General features: G+C 47.0%; 2 protein-coding genes and 3 non-coding genes across 5 annotated transcripts in view; all 5 read right to left on the bottom strand.

Annotated features, from left to right (window-relative positions):
• Msh4 (mutS homolog 4) overlaps positions 1 to 10,646 on the bottom strand; it is a 70,018-nt gene extending 59,372 nt beyond the window's left edge. The window contains exons 1-5 of the mRNA XM_021234929.2: positions 10,438 to 10,646; positions 10,012 to 10,023; positions 6,618 to 6,800; positions 3,375 to 3,532; positions 2,909 to 3,019 (exon numbers count right to left, since the gene is read on the bottom strand). Of these exons, the coding sequence (XP_021090588.2) occupies positions 2,909 to 3,019; positions 3,375 to 3,532; positions 6,618 to 6,800; positions 10,012 to 10,023; positions 10,438 to 10,603 (630 nt within the window). The 5' untranslated portion in view covers positions 10,604 to 10,646. The remainder of the gene's footprint in view (positions 1 to 2,908; positions 3,020 to 3,374; positions 3,533 to 6,617; positions 6,801 to 10,011; positions 10,024 to 10,437) is intronic.
• A 1,513-nt stretch (positions 10,647 to 12,159) lies between these two features.
• Positions 12,160 to 18,268, bottom strand: Rabggtb (Rab geranylgeranyltransferase subunit beta). The gene is made up of 9 exons (XM_040751574.1): positions 18,167 to 18,268; positions 17,151 to 17,258; positions 15,805 to 16,002; positions 15,274 to 15,379; positions 14,593 to 14,645; positions 14,399 to 14,509; positions 13,949 to 14,074; positions 12,873 to 13,022; positions 12,160 to 12,626 (listed from the first exon to the last, which is right to left on the bottom strand). The coding sequence occupies exons 1-9, from the start codon at positions 18,167 to 18,169 to the stop codon at positions 12,486 to 12,488; spliced, it is 996 nt and encodes a 331-aa protein (XP_040607508.1). The 5' UTR covers positions 18,170 to 18,268; the 3' UTR covers positions 12,160 to 12,485.
• On the bottom strand, positions 15,622 to 15,693 carry LOC121142502. The gene has a single exon (XR_005879545.1). It is a non-coding gene; the product is annotated as a small nucleolar RNA SNORD45 (small nucleolar RNA).
• On the bottom strand, positions 16,935 to 17,016 carry LOC121142501. The gene has a single exon (XR_005879544.1). It is a non-coding gene; the product is annotated as a small nucleolar RNA SNORD45 (small nucleolar RNA).
• Positions 17,354 to 17,433, bottom strand: LOC121142500. The gene has a single exon (XR_005879543.1). It is a non-coding gene; the product is annotated as a small nucleolar RNA SNORD45 (small nucleolar RNA).
• Positions 18,269 to 21,903: the final 3,635 nt, after the last annotated feature.

The following is a 21,903-nucleotide window of genomic DNA, read 5'->3' as shown; positions in this document are numbered from 1 at the left end:
CACCAATGCATGGCTCAGATGACTGTATATTTTAGTGGCCAGGAGAGCTAGAATAAAGCAGAAGCAAGTGCAGAAGTCTTTAGAATTTGAAAACGTTGTAAGGATCCTGCCCCCTCACAGAAGTCACTGCTGCAGCTGTCTCAGAGCTGTACTGGGGTTTGGGGACTTGAAGATGCGGCCCCACTTACTTGCCAGCTCAGCAGGATCTCTGGGTGCCAAGAGCTCACAATGGTGGCCTTTGACTTTCCAAGCAGCTGCAGCCACAGATGGCCTGCAGCGGGCCAGCCCAGGCCCAGAGAGTGAAGGTGAGCCAAGGCCTCCCGAGTGTGCTGGCCCTGGCGGGAAGGCCACGCCTAGAAGCCTGCAGCTTTAGGAGCTGCTACCGTGGCTGACGCCCAGCCAAGTGTATGGAAAACGCTGATTAATGTAGTCAGTCAGAAACTGTTGTAAGACCTTATAGAAAGCAAGGTGACAAAGATGAATTTGGACTTGTTCAGAGTTTGGATGCTCATATACTCAAGGATTATGCATAGCTGCTGTATTACAAGAGATTTCAGTTAATGTTTTTATTTCAACAAACTAATCATGGCCTAGGGAAAAGGATGGCTGAAAGATGTATATATGTTCTATATGTATGCTGTGGCCACACATATGTGTATGAAATGTGATTGTGAATGCATGAATCCTAACAAAAGAACCTACTTGAATTGTTTTGGATATAGCTAAAAAGGGCATCAGGTGAGTCAATGTCTTAACAGGAAGGGTTGGCGATCTGTGCCTCCCACAGCTGGCCCCCAGAGCCAGTCAGCGGAAAATGGCTGTCCATCTTTCTGTGTGATTGACAGTACAATCTGTAATTCTCAATTAGAAATTACTTTCATGAACTCAACTGAATATATTAAGGACGATAACAATAAGCGTGAGAGCCTCTGGCATCTAGGAATTGTATTCCACAGAAACATCACACAGGTTTTCAGGTTCTCTGTAAGCTAAAACAACAGAGAAAAAGAGGCACACCCTTAGCTCTAGGTGGTGCAATGATAGAAATACATCAGTTCCACATCAAATCTACACGGGGAAAATTACTCAAAAGTGAGATATTAGCTCCTGGGTTATATTATTGTTTATTGTTGTTTCTTGAGACCAGACATCCTCGTCCAGTCTCAAGGCAGCAAACAAAAGCACCTTGGCCTAAGCACCATCATTTTGACTCCAGATTCTATTTTACCTGTAGGATGAAATAAAGTTCAGGTTCTCAAGCCCTAGCCAAGCTGAGAACTTTCCAATGGCTGGCCAGCCTCCTCCCTAAACCATGAAAATAGGGGAAATAGTGGTTATGCATCTTTAGTTCTCTAGAAACAAAGAACAAGTGATTCCGATTGGTTGGGCTGAAAGGTTTGAATTGTATATCAATTGACAATGATGGAACAGTCAAGGAAGCTCCTGATCTCTAAATCCTGATTGGTGAAACTGTAACTTTATCTTGGCAACAAATGTTTGTGATTTTTATGCTTATAAACCCCACTTCTGCCTCTGCTCAGGGCTGTCAGGAAAAACCTGGCTCCTGAGTCCTTCTCCTTCAGCCCTGCTTGATCAGTGACCACTTACGTGGTCATTTACTAAAGTCTTTGGAACCTGTAAGTGTTCTCTCTCTCTCCTTCCTTGTGGCACATAACAAGCTAGTTTTAACAAGTGAGGGTGTACTGGGTATCATGTCCAATGATAGTGGCTCTCCCTATTTAATGAAACAGGAAAGCAAAAATAAAGTTGTGAATTACGAGTTGCACTGAGATGAGGGCGAGAGAATCAAGAGCTCAAGGTCAGCCTTAACCACACAACAAGTTCAAGGACAGCCTGGAGCAGTACATGAGATCCTAACTCAAGAAGGTCCTCTCCCCCAGAAAGTAGTGGACGACAAAGACCGGAGCAATGGACTCTGGAGTATGTTCTGTTAGGACTACAGCAACCTTCAGCAGGTACAACTGAACAGTCAAGAGCTGCTGACTATCATCCAGGTTAGAGTTACACGGCTGCATTCTGAGGTTCACACTCCTTCCACTTCATGCTGCTTCCGGCTTACAGCTCTCTGTATGGTGGATGGATTATAACAGGAACAGTAACATCACACTGATTTTTCTCTTGTAATACCTTTCCTGAAATACTTGGGGCTTGCTTCTTTACTCCACTCAGGATTTTGTTAGTATGTAACCACTAGCTGCTTAAGTTCCTTCCTTTATGTCCTGGTGATAATGGACTGTCCCTGCAAGTTTTTAAATTTTGTTTGTTTTTGAGACAGGGCCCCTCTACTTAGCCCTAGATATCATGGAACTCATTCTGTAGACCAGGTTGGCCTAAAACTCAGAGATTCAGCTGCCTCTGCCACCACACCTGGCCTGTACCTTGCAATTGTGAGCTGAAGTACCTTTTGGCTTCTTCCCTCCCCTAAGTAGCTTTTTGGTTAGTTTTATATCACAGCAGCAGACATTAAACCAGAACACCTCCTAACTACCCGATACATATTTCTGTTTTGCTTAAAGTGGAACATGGGTGCCAAATCAAGATTATCCTCAATATTTTTTATAATTTTCAGTAACATATTAGACTAAATTTATATGAATTGACTACCTTAGGACCTTAAATACACAGTTAGTCAAACAATTGCTTTTTATAATATGAAATGGATTCTAAATAATTACATTTTGAGCCCGGCATTGGTGACCCACGTCTTTAATCCCAGCACTCAGGAGGCAGAGGCAGGTAGATCTCTGTGAGTTCGAGACCAGCCTGGTCTACAAGAGAGAGTTCTAGGACACCCTCCAAAGCCACAGAGAAACCCTGTCTCGAGAAACCAAAAAATAATAATAATGATGATTACATTTTGAATGTTACCATAATGAAATTCTCTTACCTTGAAATTTTCTGTGACCAGAGTAAACAACTTAGTTGAATTTCCCACAACACAAGCAGTATTTGACATTATTATTTCCAGAGGTGATAAAACTTTGAGTTTAGTGATCACCTGAAATTGTTAAATAATAATTTTCTAAATGTAAACAAAGGAAAGTTTCCAAAGCAGTTTTATATTATTCTAAGAAATAAATTGTTAAAAAAACACAGATAAAACCCGAAAGTCCTAATTCAGTGTTTCAGTTAAAATGTTATTTCAAATGCTGATGTATTAAACATATCTACCTAAATATAAAACAAACACAAGTCATATTTTACTCACTGGTTTTTACCAGTCTAAACTCAAAAATTAATCTGAGTTTATCAGATATTAATTCCCAACACAAGATGTTTTGAATTAATGTGCCTCGATGTTTTCCTTTTGTGCATATAAACACTTCAAGTTTATGCGCTGCAGAAACACTTACCTTTGCGTACGTCGTGCTGTCTGCAAACTGTGACAGTATAACCTGTGGGCTTTTTAAGTCAATGCTGGCCATTCCTATCTCGCCTCTGGCCAGCCCTCTTCCCTCCACCACTGCTACGATGGCTGATGGGGCGTGTGCTGACACTGCAGAGGATGTAGCTGCGACAGCGTGCAAATGAGAACACGTGTGAGCGCTCACGGTTGTGCATGACCCTTCACATAAGAAGACCTCGGTCCAGTCATTCTCACATCTTTTACATGTTCTTTGATGATTTTATACACGGAACACAACATATATTGATCCCTGGTCGTACCCATGACCGGCCCTGCCCTTCTCTGACTCCATGAACACTCCCACTCCGACATGTCTCCTGCCATCTTTTTTCTGAGTGCCGTTAGTGCTGCCTGCAGGAGTGATGACTCATCTTGTTGCCTTGACCTTTATGGGTCTTGTTCGGGTACCACATCTACTTAATCCATTCAAAAGAGGAACCTTTATCACTTTTGTTTGTGTCTTTGTTTTAGGTTTTCAAGACAGTTCCTCTGGGTAGCCCTTGCTGTCCTGGAGAGATCCACCTGCCCCTGCCTCCCCCATGCTGGGAATAAAGGTGTGCACCACCACCACCTGGTGAACATTTATTTTCAAAAATAAAACAAAAACTCTAGTACCCAAAATAAATAAAACTATTAAAGCTCAAAGTATTGTGTCAGACTGAGCATTTGATGCACACCTTTAATCCCAGCACTCCAGAGGAGGATCTCTGTGAGCTCAAGGCCAGCCTGGTCTACAAATTGCAGGACAGTCAGTACTATTACACAAAGAAACCCTGCTTGAAAAACAAAACAACAACAACAGAAACAACAAAAAACAAAAACAAAACAAAACAAAGCAAAATAAACATAACTTCACATGAAAGACTTTTTTTGTTTTGTTTTCCTTAATTTTGAGACAGGACATATATATCACTAGCTACCTAGAACTTGCCAAGGAGAACAGACTGGCCTCCAACTTGAGGTAATCCTCCAGCCTCTGCCTCTCAAGAAGTGCTGACATTACAGGCATACACTAACCAACTGCTGCCAGTTTGTGAGGCTTTTGCAAACTCAGAGGTGGCTATTCCTGTTTCTGGCTACAATTTTCTAATTCCTGGGCTCCCATGCCAAGCCTTAATTGTATGCATAGAAGATAAATTTATACATTGGTTCATTTTAAATTGTATTGGAATAAAGTCATTAGAGGAATTTTAATTTGGGGTTAAAATATATATTGTTTACCTACCTCTATCATGTAAGTGCTAAAATTATTTTATAATAAGTGACCATAGAGCAGGAAGTATGATGTAGTAACTATCCTAACTGAACTATATACAAACAAATGCACTGTGCACCCAACAGTGTATGCTCTAAGCACAGTACTCACTGAGAGCTTCTCTCATGTCAAGGGCATCTCAGATTACTTCATTTAATTGGTCCAAAGTTCCATCAAATAGGTACTGCTATTTACTCAATTCACTTTAAGGGGGACTGAGAGATTAGCTCAGTGCTATAGTGAGTACCTACCATGTGTCAGAACTTAGGTTTGATTCCCAACATTAGTAAGTATGTGAATGAATGAATGAATGAATGAATGAATGGCAAGTATAAAATTCAAGTGCAAAAGAAAGACTTCTATGCTCAATGTACAAACCAATGTTTAGTCTGGCTGAAACGCAGAAGAGAAGTAAGAAGATGCTGTGAGACACTGCTAGAGAAATGTCAGGCAGCCCTGATGATGACACTCACGTGCCGACACTTGATCTGACAGCAATGGAGAAGCAGCATTATCAGAAATACCGAGCGTAGTGTGTCAAGTTCCACGGGCTATCCCATCCTCAGCATTCATAGGCTGAGATCTAATCCCCAGCGACCTTGTTTAGCTATATCTGAAATCCTCTTTGCCCCTTTACAGAGGTAATTAACATGAAGTAGGCCATTTGAGTGGTCTTAGCACATTATAACTGGCACACACATGTGAGAATATAGGACACGGAAACTGTGGAAAGAGATCAGGAAAAATAGCCAAGAGTAAGGCAAGTAGAGAGAGGCCTCAGACAAGAAAATAAATGTTTAAGGCTGTCAACTTGTATTTGTTTTAGAAGACCCAAAAAAATTCACGTAGTAAATAAACACAAAGTGGCCCAACAAAATACTTATATAATTTCTAAAAGAAAATAGAATAACCATGAAAAGAATGACTTACAGCTGGACATGAGAGTCCCACAGTCATGAGGTGAAAGGCTGGCCCCAGCAGCTGGTGCTGCGGAGATGGTGACTGGTACTGAAGGTAGATGTGCGCTCTAAGCACATCTAGACATTTTTAAAGGTACAATGACAGCGCTGGGCAACGCCAATCCTCACCTCTATTACCATCGTGATGGGGCTACCATCATAGACGCAGTACGACTCACGTATCGTTATGTGCTCTAAAACATAATGTAGCATCTTAAAATGTATGCACCTAAGCTACATTGCTGTTTTCTCTGCAGGAGGCATTCCTTCCTGGAGGACCCATGTCTTCTCAGGAGGTATAAGCAGCAGTTTCTTCAGGAGGAGACTAGGTGCAGCTGCCTGCAGGTGAGGCGGGGAGCTCCAGGAACACAGCAGCTCTCACTCCATGCCTGGGGGAGCCGTTCTGTGAACCAGCTGTTCTGAATCACCCCCAAAATCTCGGGGGGTGAGAGCTCAAGCTAGAGCGTGGTGGAATCATTTCTGTGGTCTGCGTCTGATGCTTTGTCTAGGGTGGTCAGATGTGTGTTCTTACCTTCCCAGGAAAAGGCAGGTAACATTTACACACCCCATAGCCAAAGCATATCCTTCTATATACCTTGCACACAAAACACCCACTCACTGATCCCGCAACAAAACTGAGTACATTTAGATAAATAATTAAATTTCAGTATTAGAAAAAACTCTCAGAAGTACTCTTAGGATCAAAGTTTTCACTTCAGTATCACATGAAAGAGATTTTCCCCCCCTTTTTGTCAAAATAGTTCAAATAATGCAAGGTTACATCTATTAACCAACAATAGGAAGCACATAGCCACGTTACCCTACCCGCAATGCACACGGGTCAATGACACATGCATCTTCCAGTTCTCTGTATCGGTGATAGAACAACTACCAATGAGTTAACCACCCAATTGGTAATTTACAGCACTTCAAAATCCTCAAAAGAACATCGGGGCTAATCTTTCACCAACTTTACCTGAATACCCTACTTGCGGTGTCCAACTTTTATAGCCCGACCGCTGGGGATTCCCCGCAGATAACGGTGTTCTAAACATTTGAGGATAATTGGCATCTCTCGCAGAAGATGAGCTTGTACCAATAGACAGGCTGGGTGCAGCTGCGTGCTTTGTATAAGGTCTTTTGTTTCCAAATGATGAGCCTAAATTTGAAAAATGGCGAATCATTCTTAGTGATTAGCATTAAGGAATTATGTATTAATCTTAAACCTTATATCTACTTTCTATAAACTCAATCTGATAATTTAAACGTGATAACAAATAAGTGATTGACAATTGTGTTCATGACTTTAAAGTCCATATTATCACAATAGTGGGTTCCCTAATAATGTCTTCACACATGTGTGTACTGTATTTTGATCATAGCCAACCTCCATCATCATGCTCTCCTGTGCCCCTCCTACTCTTACTGGTCCCTCCTCTTCCCAGCCAGCCCCCTTCGACTTCCCTGTCTCTTTTGATCGCTGATAATTTTGTTTGTTTTAGACAAATCTCACTACATATTCAGGTCCTCCGGCTCCAGCCTCCTGAGTGCTGGAATCACAGGCACGTGCCAGCACACCAGGCTTGGTAACCACGTACTGACATGTGCTGATACAGGGCTGGGGGTGTAGCTCGGTGGGTACAGTGCTTGCCTGGTGTGCGTGAGGCCCCGAGTTCCAACCCCAGCACCACGTAAGCCAGATGTGGTGAGGACACACACCCGCTCTCTCAGCATGTGAGAGGTCACCTGCAGAGCACGCCCAGAGTGGCCTGAGGCTGGGATTTGCTTCAAGAACATTAACTCATGAGTTCACCGGGACTACGCCTGCTAAAACCAGAAGGTCCCTTTCAGCCACCAGTGTAGTAAGTATAATTGTCTTTTCCTGTCTTAACCTCCTTATCGAGCAGTCAGCGCTAGGCTCACTTGGCTTCAGTACTTTTTCAGGCAGTTGCTCACCAACACGAAACCTTAACAGCCATGACATGACATCTCACACAGTGTACATGAACAGCCCAGCACGGGTGTGTGGTCACACAGAAGTTCCCAACAACAAGCCACTGAGAACACGGCTCCTCCACGCGCTGTGGTTTCTATGCCACATGCCTTTGTTCTCCGTACACTACCTACAGCTTCCTGCACCAAGTCCCCTTCTCTGCCTTCCTGTCTTCAGTGTTGGTCTACAGAGTTCCGGACTTTTACAACTTCACGACTGGGCAACTCATCTGCTTTCGTGGCTTCTGTCGGCATCCATTCCCTGATAACTTTCAGATTTCCATGTACAGCCTTCACTCATCTCCTACACTGTACACACAGCATGGCTAAGATTTCCAGTGACGGAGCAGGGTGGGTGGTGGCGCACACCTTTAATCTCAGCACTCAGGAGGCGGAGGCAGGTGGATCTCTGTGAGTTTGTGCCCAGCCTGGTCTAGAGAGTGAGTTCCAGGACAGACGGGGCTACACAGAGAAACCCTGACTCTAAAACCCCAAAAGAAAAAAAAGATTTCTAGTGATAACATGACAGATGTCTGAAGCTTTGTGGACCACATGGTCATTGTCACAGTTATGCAATTTGGGACTACAAAAGGGTAGTAGTACGTAAATCAACAAACATCACTGTGTTTTTTTTTTCAAAATAATGTCTACATATTGAATTTTGAATTTCACATAATTGTCACATGCCAAAAAATAACGCTGTCTTTAAAAAAACCTTTTAAATCCTTTAAAAATTCAAAAGTTGCTGGGAGGTGGTGGCACACACCTTTAATCCCAGCACTCTGGAAGCAGAGGCAGGTGGATCTCTGTGAGTTTATGGACAGCGTGGTCTACAGAGTGAGTTCCGGGACAGTCAGCACTTTTTCCACAGAGAAACCCTGTCTCAAATGAATGAATGAGTGAATGAATGAATGAATTTAATCCCAGCACTTGGGAGGCAGAGGCAGGTAAACCTCTGAGTTCCCGGACAGCCAGGGCTACAGAAGCAAAAGAAGCCCCAAAAAACAAAAACAAAATAAGCTCTGTGATTTTGAGGTTGGCCTGGTCTACATAGCTAGTTCCAGGACAGCCAGGGTTACATACAGGACCCAATCTCAGAGAAAAATTCAAAAGTTAGAGAATGGCGGTATGGCTCGGTGGTTAAGAGCACTTGCTGTAACAGCCATGAGAACTTGAGTTCAGACCCCAGAATCCGGGCCCAAGGCTTGCCCAACACCAGCCTAGCTGATGAAGTGGACTTCCAGATTCAAGGAGAGTCTGTCTCAAAAGGGTGAGATAGAAAGCAATGGGAGGGGATTCCTGATGCCGTCCAGACCACGCAGCAGCCAGGTGTAGTGCCCATGTCTATAACTTCAGTGCTGAGGGTCTGAGGCTGAGGGAACACAACTTCAAGGGCCCGAAGTGAGCTACATAGGGAGTTTGAGACCAAGTCTCTGGGCTGCACACAGATAACACACACATAAAAAGTAGGTAACTCTATAAAGTGAAAACCAAGAAATGTCACCATATCTGACAACTTCTTGGACGTAAAACTTTCATGTCTTCCCAGAATTTCCAAATGTCAAAGGGTGATCACGTTATCTTTCTAGAAGTGCTCACTTTATTACCAGACATGTTCAACTTTTATTCACCCTCTTTACTGAACTCTTGAAAATTTACAAATATGTACAATAAGTCCTCTTTTTACAGGGTCTTAATCGGCAGCCCAGGCCATCCTCAAAATCCTCATGCCTTGGCCTCTTAAATAGAAAACAAGGAGATTACAGGCACGCCCCACCGTACCCAAATAAATCATTTTCCTTTAAAAAAAGTTTTTGGGGGCTGGGAAGATGTCTCCGAGGGCAAACCACAACAGGGGAGCAGAGTTCTGACTCCCAGGGTGCACAGATGCCCAATGGCAATGTGACCCACCCATTGTGATTCTAGTTCTCGGAGGACGAAGACAGGGTTCCAGAAGCAAGATGGCTGGCCAGATTAGCCACCCTGATAAACTCTGGGATGGACTGAGAAGCCTGACCTCGGTGAGTAAGGTGGAAAATGACAGAGGAGGGCTCCTAACATCAACCTGGGCCACGCATGATGCTCACACGCACAAGCCCCCAGACATTCCAACACCAGGCACACAGACACACGCAAAATAAACGGATGCGTCTTTGTGGCTCAGCTCTGTTCCAGGCCCCCATTTCAGAACTGTCAGACAGACAGTTCATCCTTGCTCGTGGTTTATGGAATCATGTCTCCTAACCACTCTCAGCCTAACCGCAACCATGGAAGGCTTCTGGATTCTTGGATTCCTAGGCCTTGTCCTGAAGGAAATGACAGGCCCTGGAGACCCCCTATGAGGAAGGGAGTGGGGATTGGGTGGGAGGCTGGAGGGCCTGGTGGGGAGGCTGGGGAGGCTGGGGAGGAGGGGAGGGAGAGGGAGCTGGGACTGACCTGTGAAGCAAGCTTGTTTCTAACTATTAATAAATAATAGTTTTCAAAAAAAAGAATAAAAATAAATAACATGGAAGGCTTCAAAGTATTCCTGCATTCATAAAACCCGGCCAAGCCGTCCTCCCTCTTTCACCCAGCGGGACTTTTCCTCCCCTTTAAACACGAGGGTGTTTGGCTGGCATGTCGGCCTGCGCACCACAGAGGCGGCTTCAGCTCCTCTGGCGTCAGAGCTCCGGACACGTCGTGGCGAGGCCGGGAATTGGGCACTGGGCCTCTGAAGGCGCAGCCCGCCGTGCCCTTAGCCCGTGAGGCACCCAGATGGTTTCCAGCCCCGTGCCCGAGGCCCCGGCGCGACCCCGAGGCCTTGCCTGTGGCGGGCCGCACGGGGCTGGGGCTGCTGCTCCTGTCGGCCGCGGCGCCCTCCGTGCTGGGCCGGGACGCGGAGGCCGAGGGCCGTGCGCGCGGGGTCGTCGTCGTCCGGGATGGCGTCCCGCGCGGGGAGGGCGAGGTCGAGGAGTCCCCCTGCCTCAGCATCCTCCCGCCGTCCCGACCGACGCCCGAGGAACCGCGCGAAGAACGCCCGAGGCTCCGCCGCGCCGGGAAAAGGCGGGAGAAGCGGCGCAGGCGCAGTGCGCTCGGGAGCACGGGGAGGGTGCACTGCGCAGGCGCGGGGGAGTCCCCGGTGGTCCTGGCCGGGCTGCTGGTGCAAGAAATCGGCTGTGGGCAAGTGAGATTCCTCGAGGACTCAAGGCCCACCCCAGTTTTCTGAATAATCTGCACCAGCCGAGCACCGAACTGGACGCGCGCCCCCACGGTGGCACCGCGACTCTTAGCCCCGAGGCTCGGTGCATCCATCACCGGGCGCGCAGTCCCGGGTGTCCAAGAAGGGAGGTGTGCTGTGCACACCGAGGTGTCGGCCGGCGACAGCGCCCGGTGCGATCACCTGCATAGCAAAGCCAGCTGCTGCTGCCGACCTACCCGGTCGTGTCCGTTTCTAGTGTTGCAGTTTTACACAGCACAGCTTTGCACTTCACCTTTGCAACAAAAACTTCGTCCCTGCCAGCTTCCAGGTGGCAGAGCTGAGAGTGAATGTTCTCCAGTTAATAAGACGCACGCAGTGTAGTGGCTTGAGTAAGAACGCCCACGGCCTGGCCTCTTCTATTTGAATGCCTTGCATGCTGCAGGGCAGGACACTGCTTGCTGGCATAGGTGTGGCCTTGGAAGGGTCACTGGGGTTAGACTGGAGTTTCAAATGCCCAACCCAGTTTCCCCCTCTTGCAATCTGGATGTCAGAACTCAGCTACCTCTCCAGTAACGTGTCTGCCTGTGGGCCACCTTGCCAATGGACTATACCTTTGAAATCAAGCCCCACTTAAAAGCTTTGAGTTGATGTGGCCGGTGTTTTCACAGTAATAGAAATGAGCCATACATACCAGTATGTGTAGCTTTATGGTCTGTGACACAACACTGGAAGACACACGTGCTCATTAACCCGTTGAGTTTCAGCGAAATCCTAGCACTTGGGTGATATTGTGGAATCTAGTGCAAAGTGGGACTGTTTCAGGGTTAGGAGCTGTTCCTTCCCTTTTGCAGGTAAATGGGCAGAGGTTCAAGAAAAGGAAACAGGTATGTACTAGGCCCAAATTTATACCAACAGTTCACCACATCTGTGAACAATCCACATTAATCATAGTCAAAGCCAATATGATCTCTCCAGAGACTTAACTCAGACAGGGGCCCAACAGACCCAAAAAACACTTCCACCTAACCTAAAACAATTCATTAAGGGATCCTTACTGGGTGGGGCACATCTTTAGTCCCAGCACTCAGTTTGAGGCCAGCCTGGTCTACAAGAACTAGTTCTAAAACAGGCTGAGCTGTTACAGAAAAACCCTGGGGGGGAGGGAGTGAGGGGCCTATAGAGATCCTAGGTGACTCAAGACAGCTGCCTATAAAGTGCAAACCAATACAGAGACTGGAGTTATGCACCCCCTCAGTTGTTTATGACAGTCCTGAAAATCGTCCTTTGGTAATCTTCCATCTCCAAAAGGTTATATACATGAGCCCTAAACAACCACACACACAACCACTCAATTTCATAATCTTTTATTTAAATGAGTTTTACTCATTTTTATCGATTAACAAAAATCATTTTCCATCACAATGGTTACAGGTCAAGAGTACACAAATTAAATACTAGCACTTTTTAAGTTTGCTGTTATGGAGACATCAGAAACAAACTTCAAGTAGAGACAAAAACTACTTAGAACACTACAACATACTTATTTTACAATACATTTAATTATATAATTTATCATTAACATGATATACAAAATATTAACAGTCACCTCTAGGTTTGGTAAACACTTCAAATACAGCAGTGTTCGGATTGCACTCACATCCCTCCTATCTGACTCTAGCTCACCAGCTCAGGCTGCACATTCACCCTCTGAAGCACTTCTTCCGGCATGCAAAAGACAGGACTAACAGGTTTAATCTGTTCTTCTCCCAGAAGCGACAATCCAGCAATGCCAAATAAGGTATGAAAAGGATCCACCTGTGGGAAGTTTACAAAAACATGAAGTTTACCCATTTTTGTATAACAGCTCTCAAAGTTTTCTGAAAGACTCCAGTATTAACATGCAGGGTCTTAAGAACAGCATTATTGTAAGACATCTCCACACGCTCCAGCCTTCATGTTACACGTTTACAAAAGCTCTCAAAGCAACCTTGGGACTATTATACATGAACCATAAAAATACGCCAAGAATGAAAAACTGCAAAGGCCCAGAATGGTACTTGCCATATCTCCTGGTCTGTCCGCAAAGCCTCCAGTCTCCTCATCTTGGCATGCTAGGATGAAGCCGCGCAGCTTCTCCCTGTCAATCCAGTGGAGCCTCCCAATTATCTTCAGCGAGGCCAAAACCCACCAGGAGTAGCACACATCGGGTAGCTGAGGGAGAAACAGCAGGGAAATGAACAAGGGGGCAGCATTTGCTCCATTTTAGGTCCACTTAGGCACGTAAAGAACTACGATGAAAACCCAGGAAAGAACACCGGGCAAGGGGAGACCACTTCCCACGTACTGGAACTCACACCTCAGGCTAGGTGGCCAATACAATCAACTTTAATCTTACTCAAGTTTTCAGCTGAGGATATTAATGTAGACTCATGAAAGCCAAGACAGGGTTTTCCAGGCAGACCACTGTCAACGAGTGCTGTCCAGGTAGACAGACACATCTGAGAATTCACCCTGCAGATCCTAGAGCTGGAGCAATCTGCATCTTACTAACAGGCACAAGATAGCCTAACTCCTGTTCAGATACTAACCCCGCTCAGATACTAGCTGTGGAAGTACCTCTACCCACCACATGAAATGACCAGATTATTCTGTCCCTCACAAAAACTAACCACAGGTAAATTCTGCTAATAAATGTGAATGCCATTCTTTCACTCCTGTATAGCATTTCCCACAGCAAACACATTACATGGCTACAAGAACAAATGCTCTGCAAAAGAATCCTTCTCATGGCCGGGCGTTAGTGGTGCACGCCTTTAATCCCAGCACTTGGGAGGCAGAGGCAGACGGATCTGAGTTCGAGGCCAGCCTGGTCTACAAAGTGAGTTCCAGGACAGCCTCCAAAGCCACAGAGAAACCCTGTCTCGAAAAACCAAAAAAAAAAATCTTGTGCCTCCCAGGCGGTGTGATTCAATTAAATGCTGAGCCCAACCCAGCAGCACTTGAGCACACCATGGTAGAAAATATGCCAAGTCAGTCAGTAGCTGTACATTCCAAGTTCTATTTTACACGGCCAGCCACTCTCCTTAAAGCACACAGCACCACCCAGTCAAGGTTGTAACCGAGAGCCATTACAATACCTTCTCAGGTCTTCCATTGAGCCCGCCTGAGGGCAACTGGCGTTCACAAAGCCACCAACCAAGCAAGTCAGAGTTCACTTGATGCAACTGACTAGTTATGGCCAGGAATCCTGTGCAACAATAGATCTAAAATTACAGACATAAAGTACACAGGTATAATTTTGTAGTCAGTGACAAACACTACCAAAACTATTAAAGAGCCCATCCTGTATCAGGGTGTATTACTACAAAGTCCATGTCTCAGTGAAATGCTGTATAGAAAATGCTCTGGACAAGCAAATGGTGCACTAACCCAGATGCATTGGATTAGTTAGAATGCTTTCGTTGTATGATTACTGTTACAGTCACGTGGGGGCTCATGCCTGCAAGTCCGGATGCTGTGTGTACACCACACACCCCAAACTTTCTTCGTCTAACAAGGTGCGGCCATTTACAAGACAAACTTATTACCTGCCCGGCATGAGATTCGGAGCCTGGTCTGCACCCAAATCCACCATCAAAGTTCATACAGGACAAAACGAATTCAATTGCCTTTTCCACATTAATAGCATCAAGCTTGCCCTACAAAAAGAAATGAAACCTATTATAAATACCCAGAGCACTGACAATGCCTAGTTAGGTCCCTCAATAAATTTAAAGCTTACCAAGAGAGCCAAAGTTGCCACGGCACAAAATGAGAACCTGGTATCAATTTCTCCTAAAAGACAAAAAGAGCCAAGGTAGTCACATGTAGATGCTACAAGTTTTCCACCAACAATTTCATTCAATTTCCCAAAGCAGGCTAACTTATATTTACCTGTAGGCAATCCCCCTACCTAAGGAAACCAGCTAATGCCAACAGCCTTTTTAAGTAGCTTAGAGGGCCCCAAGAGGAAAGGAACCTACAGAATGCAAGGACTATTATGCCAATAAATTCAAGTTAATAAAGTTAACACCCTACCTCCTTAAGAGGTTCACATCCCACAAAGCAGCTGGTCTCAGGCCTGCATTTTGTTCCACCCCACGACAAATTATCTACAATATTTAAATGAATTTTCATTATCTCCCAACTCTGGTGATTTGATAAACCTTTCAAGTTAAAGACTTCCTCTTTTCAGGGAGTTTAGCTACCAAATACTGGGGATAAAACTTGAACCTACCTTATCTTTTAGAGTGTGGTGTGCTAAAACCAGCACGGGGGCATGCTGGGACTTCCAGCAGGCCACTTATTCCAGTTAGACCAGCTGCTTAGTGGGACCTGAAAAGACGGAACACTTGAAATCGTAAGATTACTACCAAGGTAAAGAGGTTCTGAGTATGGAACAGCCCACTAAAACCAGTCTTACCCCAAATGTCTCCAGCAAAGGAACCATCCTCTTTCTGTAGACTCTGAACATAGGCCACCACTTTATCCACGTCGATGACGTCGATACTGTCGTACAGAGTGAGAATCTGAAAGGACAAGGTCACAGATCCCTTGTGTATCTATCTGGCCACCAACTGAGGCCTCCCACGTTCACTGTAAACTTCTTCCATCCCCGAGTTAACATCAGCCATTCCAAACCCTTAGTTTTACTACGCAAACCAGATAATCTTAAACTCAAGCATACAGGTCTAACCATCCTCTGCTCCTCACTGAAACCAAGTTTCAGTGGTAACCAGTTTCAGCTCTGTACAGAAGAAAATTACCCTCCAAGGTCTCAGCATCACTTGAGAATGTGCATCACGTTAGCATTCAGCTAATACATGCCAGGACATCACTGACCTTGTAGGAAGGACTCCCCTTAAAAGGACAGCGGTGAATTCTGACCATACAGACTCCACCATCCTCCCCGTAAATTACAACCCCCACCCAAGCCCTGGCCCCCAGCGCCTACCTGGACGGCACTCAGAGTGTAGAGAAGATGCGGGTCGTGCCCGATGCTAGCACTCATCCCCCCACACTCGTGCTGGCACGACTTGATGAACGCCAGGATCTCCTCCTTGTTCATTCGATGAAGCTGCCCCATGAGGTCCATCACCGTCAAGCCCCAGTAGATGCCGCTCATTCTCAAGTATTCAGACATGCAGTACTCCTAGGGGAAGTTTCCTAAGTCTGTCAATCTGAAAAGTCTGTCCCACATACAACCCACCTCATTTAACACAGCTGGGACCATCTCTGTGAGTTCGAGGCCGGGCTGGACCGACAGCCTCCAAAATACAGAGCAACCCTGTCTCGTAAAACCAAAAAAAAAAAAAAGAAAGATAGCTGGGACCAACGTTAAATGAGGCTTTAAGAGCCTCCCAAGTGCCAACCGCAGGCAGATAAAGAAAAAGTAAACTTCCTGTCTACCAGACACCAATTTTTGTGAACTTACAAACGAAGTCTAGGAATATGGAAAGATAAAACACAGCTAAACATGGCGTCGGGCGTTGGTGGCGCATGCCTTTAATCCCAGCACTCGGGAGACAGAGGCAGGCGGATCTCTGTGAGTTCGAGACCAGCCTGGTCTACAGAGCTAGTTCCAGGACAGCCTCCAAAGCCACAGAGAAACCCTGTCTCGAAAAACCAAAAAAAAAAAAAAAACCACTGCTAAACATGGAACCTACATGGACCCCAGAACCTTCTGTTGCGCTAACAAAGCATTTTTACAAGCGTTCGTTTGGGTGAGCCTCCGTGGCATCTGCAAAGCCAAACCCAGGGCTTAAAAGGGTATGTGGACAGTTCACACAAGTCCACAGGAAATTTAGGCCTATAATCCCCCTAAAACGAGGGCCTAAAATTATAATAGAAGCAACCCAAGAACCAAGTGCTTACTAACAACACCTGTTCGATAAGACCCAGATAAACAACTGCAAGGAAAATGTTATGCAAGCCCTTTTGGAGAGGTCGCTCCATTTAACACGGGCTTCCCCCCCTCATTCAGCCCCCTGGTGCTGAGATCACAGGGGCGGGGTAATGTCCCCAACCTCTCCTGCCAGCCTTTCCCCAGGCACACAACCGTATTCTGCGCAGGCAAACCTTTCTAAGGTCTCAGCGTAATTCTAGAGCTAAAGTGTTATTACACATCAGCAAAAGTCAGATAATACATGCCAACACATCATCGACCTTATTAAAGGTTGTACCCCAGCCGGAGGTCCCCCCTCCTGCCTGCAAATCCCTAACCCACTTCAGAAAGGCCTCAAACGTCAACCTTCGCCTGCCATGCTCAGAAACTTTCCCCAACACCCCGTCAATACGCACATAGTCGTCTTTCTTGGAGCCATAGGAGGCAATGTAATCGGCGTGCTTCTCCAGCAACAGGGTGTCGGGTGCATCGGACTTGATGGTAACATCCTTCTGCGGTGTGCCCTTGCAGTTATAAAAAGAAAAAGCAGATTTCATCGTTACTTACGTACACGGTCGCCCTTGACACGCCAGACTCAACCATGTAACCGGCCATCTTCCAGGTCTCAGAGTAATTCTAGAGCTAAAGTGGTTAATAATCAACTTCGGATTCAGAATACATGCCGGCTCATCATTGACCTGAGATGACCGGTTTGGGGCCCGCCATAGCATGGTGTCTACCAGCCAGACACGCTGCTCCGACAGAGCAGCTCCTCCTACGGTGCTCAAACGTTAACTCCCGCCGCCGGATATGCAGTCTATCTCCCTGTGGGTCAAACCCATCACCAAAACGCATCTCTGGTTCACGGTCTCTGCTACGAAGCCCTGGCCTGGTCTGAGAGCTCCCTGTGTGGACCACGCAGTTTTCGAAATCAAGAGATTTCGCGCCTGCTTCTGCCTCCGCCGTGATGGGGTTAAAGGTGCGGGCCCAAGGCCGGCTCTCGTCCACCCCCAGGAAAAACGGACAACGTTGGAACAGTGTCCTTAATGATTTCCCGACATCTGTATGATCCAAATCATTATTTCAAAAAAAAAAAACCCCCAACCTCCAAATTACCCGTAACCTGGATGGTTAATAAAACCACCAGGCTCGCCCACCGGGAGGCTCCTCCCGAGGAAAAGCGGTTTAAAGCGAGAAGCCTCGAAAAACGCTGAGCAATCGCTGCAGGAACCTTCCCAGGGCGGCCTCCGGAGGCCGCGGCAGGAGCATGGCTGGGAGCTCCAGGCCATGGGGCCCTAGGAGAGTGCGAGCCTCGCCATGGGCTCTAGAAGGAGTGGGAGCCTCGCCACCGGATCCTAGGAGAGTGCAAGCCTTGCCCGCAGGGCCGCCCGCCAGCCCCAGCTCCCCCGCGCCGCCGCCACCCGGCTCTCACCATGTCCGCTCGCAGAAAGACTGAGGCTGGCCCGAGCACGGAGAGTCAGGGCCCGCGCGCCTGCGCACACGCGCCCGCCCGCCTCCGGCTCGCCCACGCCCTGCCCAGCCCGAAGGACCCCGCCGCCGTCGGGATTTAGCCGGTCGCGCTCCTGCCTGAAGGACTCCGCGGTCACGATGTAGCCGGCCAGGCTCCTGCCTGAAGGACCCCGCGGCTAGCATTGAGGCTTTGCCGGAGCCCTGCGAGCCCTGGGCTCGGTGTCCCCCCCACCTCCACCCCCGGTGCAGACCTGGGGTCCCCGCGCTGGGGCAGCGGAGGCAGGAGCGTCTGCAGTGCAAATTCCCAGCCGTGTTGGCACTTGGAGGCCATCCCGGGCTAGATTCCCTGGAAAAAAAAAAGAGAAATCAGTACATCTGTTACCCAGTTACCCAAAAAAAGAGCAAAAAGCGCCACATATATTGCTATGGAAAGATGTAAAAAAAAAAATGTTTAGTGTGGGCTAGCCCTTGAGTCTGATCGTTGAAGCTGCAAAAATAAGGCTTAATTTTCACTGTATACTGGTAAGTTAGTGTGGTGCAAACTCTTCATCTTACCCTTTTCCTCCTTTTTTTTTTTTTTAAGGTTCTGGGGTTTGAACTTTGAAAACACTAGGCATGCATGCGATCCGCCACCGAGCTGTCTCCCCAGCCCAGTTTACCCCTTCAAAGAATAAGATATGCCCCCCACCCCACTCCCCAGAACCGTAGCAGCTGCAACAGGGCTTACAAATCTGTAAGCTCATCTCTCCTCCAAAGGCCCCGAAATGTCAGGTACAGGCACGTGAGGGGTTTGAATGTGGCCAGGCTAACCCCGGAAGATGCTGTCTTTGTGAAACACGAAATTGCTTGACAAATGGAAAGTTTGTTGGTTGGCCGCCTTCTGTATATATCTATGTTATACCCATATGCAAAAGCCACTCCAGCCTTGACCAGCTCAGCCTTCCTGTGCGGCGAACAACGGCGAATGCAGACTCTCGGCCCCTTAGGAGCTTAGTGGACGCCTTACAGGAGAGGGCACGGAGGCTGGAGGAGGCTGAGAGATCAGCTTCTGGACCCCCGGCCCTCTGCAGTCTCGAACTCAGCACAGCGGCCGCGTGTGTCTGCACTGGGCTTGCACACTGCTGGCCCTGTCTACAATCAGTCACATTTGGGAAGAGACTCGGGGGGGCACTGAGCTACTGGGCACAGACACACCCGCATGGGAAAGGAGGGGTCGTTGGCATCAATTGCGTGCCCAAACGGCAGGTAAGCCCACCAGGCCTCAGTGGATTGCTCCAGAGCCATGGTCACACGACTCGGTGGGCCACAGAGAAGTGGATATACTGACTTAAAATACATTTTAAAGATTAATTTCAGCCGTGCGGTGGTGGCGCACGCCTTTAATCCCAGCACTCGGGAGGCAGAAGCAGGCGGATCTGTGTGAGTTCGAGGCCAGGCTGGACTGACAGCCTCCAAAACAATACAGAGAAACCCTGTCTCGTAAAAACAAACAAACAAACAAAAAAAAAGATTAATTTCACTTTTTAAAATGTGACTTAGGGGCTGGAGAGATGGCTCAGAGGTTAAGAGCACTGGCTGCTCTTCCAAAGGTCATGAGTTCAATTCCCAGCTACCACATGATGATGGCTCACAACCATCTGTAATGAGATCTGGTGCCCTCTTCTGACCGCTGTATACATAATAAATAAATAAATCTTTAAAATGTGACTTAAGAGAATTTAAAACGATCTGTAGGATTCACTTCGTATCGCTATTGTTTAGTGGATGTCTATCTACTTTGTTAAGCCCAGAGACACACCTGCCACTGTGTAAATGATGACCGTGTCTCAGGCTTGGCAGGGTAGAAAATACCTATAATCCCAACACCTGGGAAGCCGAGACAGGAGGATCACAGGCTGCGTGGTCAGTTTGAGGTCAGCTTGAGCTACACAGTATGACTCTGCCCCAAAAAGCAAGGGACAGAAACAGTTTTTATTTTATTTTATTTTTGTTCTTTTTTCGAGACAGGGTTTCTCTGTATTGCTTTGGAGGCTGTCCTGAAACTTACTCTGTAGTCCAGGCTGGTCTCGAACTCACAGAGATCCGCCTGCCTCTGCCTCCTGAGTGCTGGGACTAAAGGTGTGCGCCACCATCGCCCGGCTCAGAAACAATATTTTTACAGATTTATCTATTTTTATTTAGTATTGAGAGTCTGCCTGCATGTATGTGTATGCCTGGACCCTGAAAAGGACAGACAAGGATGTGGGGTCCCCAAGGTCTGGAATCACACGCAGTTGTGTGCTGCTGTGGTGTGGGTGCTAAGAATTGGACCCAGACCCTCTGCAGGACCAGATTGCAGCTCTTAACCACAGAACGGCCTCTCCAGGCCCCGGGAGTAACAGCTTTGGTCAAAGTTCACGCTGTGAACTGTTGGAATCATAAACCTAGCTCACTAGCATTTAGTATGAAGACTGTCCCTAGTCAGCCCTAACATGCTGGCTGTAGCATTCCTATAGGGCAAGACTACCTCATTGGGTCCGTGATGCCATCAATTGCAAGACACCGTTGCATTACCCAGATGAGATACGTGAAGAGCAGACAACATCTGTTGTTGATCCAGACTTCTGGGATGTTACTATGAAGAAGTGTGTTTTTCCAAATCAATGAATGGGATAAATGTGGAACGATTATTGAACTAGAACATTGAAAATTCAACTCTCAGGGCTGGGGGTTAGATATCTCAGGAGAAGAACACTTACTTGGTTAGTGTGAGACCCTAGGTACAATCCCCAGCGCTTAAAGGGGAAAAAAAGGCACTGGCTAAATATTTCACTGTTTCTGATTTCTTCACCCCATCATTTTTCATTCATTTTAAACGGAGGGAAATTGTGAAGGCTAGTCTTGTGTGTCAGTTTCACCAGCTCAAAAATCAGCTGTGAGATAGCCCTGGTCACTTCCGGGAGATGTTGGAGGTGGGAAGTGCTCACGCTAAGTGTGGGAGGCCCCTCCCAGTGGTGACCCAGATAAAAGGCTTCGCTTTTCGCCCCACTTTCCTCTCCTCTTACCGTTGTTGAACTTAGGTTGCAGCCGCTGTGGCCGCTGCCAGGACTCCTTCACTGACACCTGGACCCAGCCTCTTCAAGCTTCTAACACAGAGCGAAAGACGCCCCCCAGAACTGCAGGGACCCCGCGGGACTTCAGGACCAGGTTGTGACTGCAGAGACACCCAGCTTTGTTGAACGGACGGCTACTGAACTACCCAGACCGCATCATGCAAGTCAGTCCAATAATACTTTTAGTACGTACCCATTCTATACGCTCAGCCCCTCCAGAGAACCCTGATTCCTGTACAAACGTTTCTTGTGTATGTATGTGTGTACACGTGTGTGCACATTGTATGTGGGTGTGCATACATATGTATGCATGTGTGAACGCCAAGGCTCAGTGTTGGGCGTCTTCTTCAGTCTCTCCATGTTACGTTTTGCGACAGTTTCCTTGTCACTAAACCTAGACCTCAGGGATTGCGCTAGACCGGCTGCGATGTTAGGAAGCCCCAGGGATACACCTGGCTCTTTCTCTCCCTAACTCTGGGGTTACAGGCACACCCGGCCAAACCGTACTCTCCCGTGGGAACTAAGACTCCACAGGGAGGTCCTCAAGGTATGCAGCAGGTGCTTTGTAAACCGAGCCATCTCCCCAGCCCGTGAAACATTTCCCTCT

The sequence above is a fragment of the Mesocricetus auratus genome, unplaced genomic scaffold, assembly GCF_017639785.1.
Source record: "Mesocricetus auratus isolate SY011 unplaced genomic scaffold, BCM_Maur_2.0 Super-Scaffold_100009, whole genome shotgun sequence".
In the NCBI taxonomy this organism is placed as follows: domain Eukaryota; kingdom Metazoa; phylum Chordata; class Mammalia; order Rodentia; family Cricetidae; genus Mesocricetus; species Mesocricetus auratus.
This window is presented reverse-complemented; position numbering and strand designations above follow the sequence as displayed.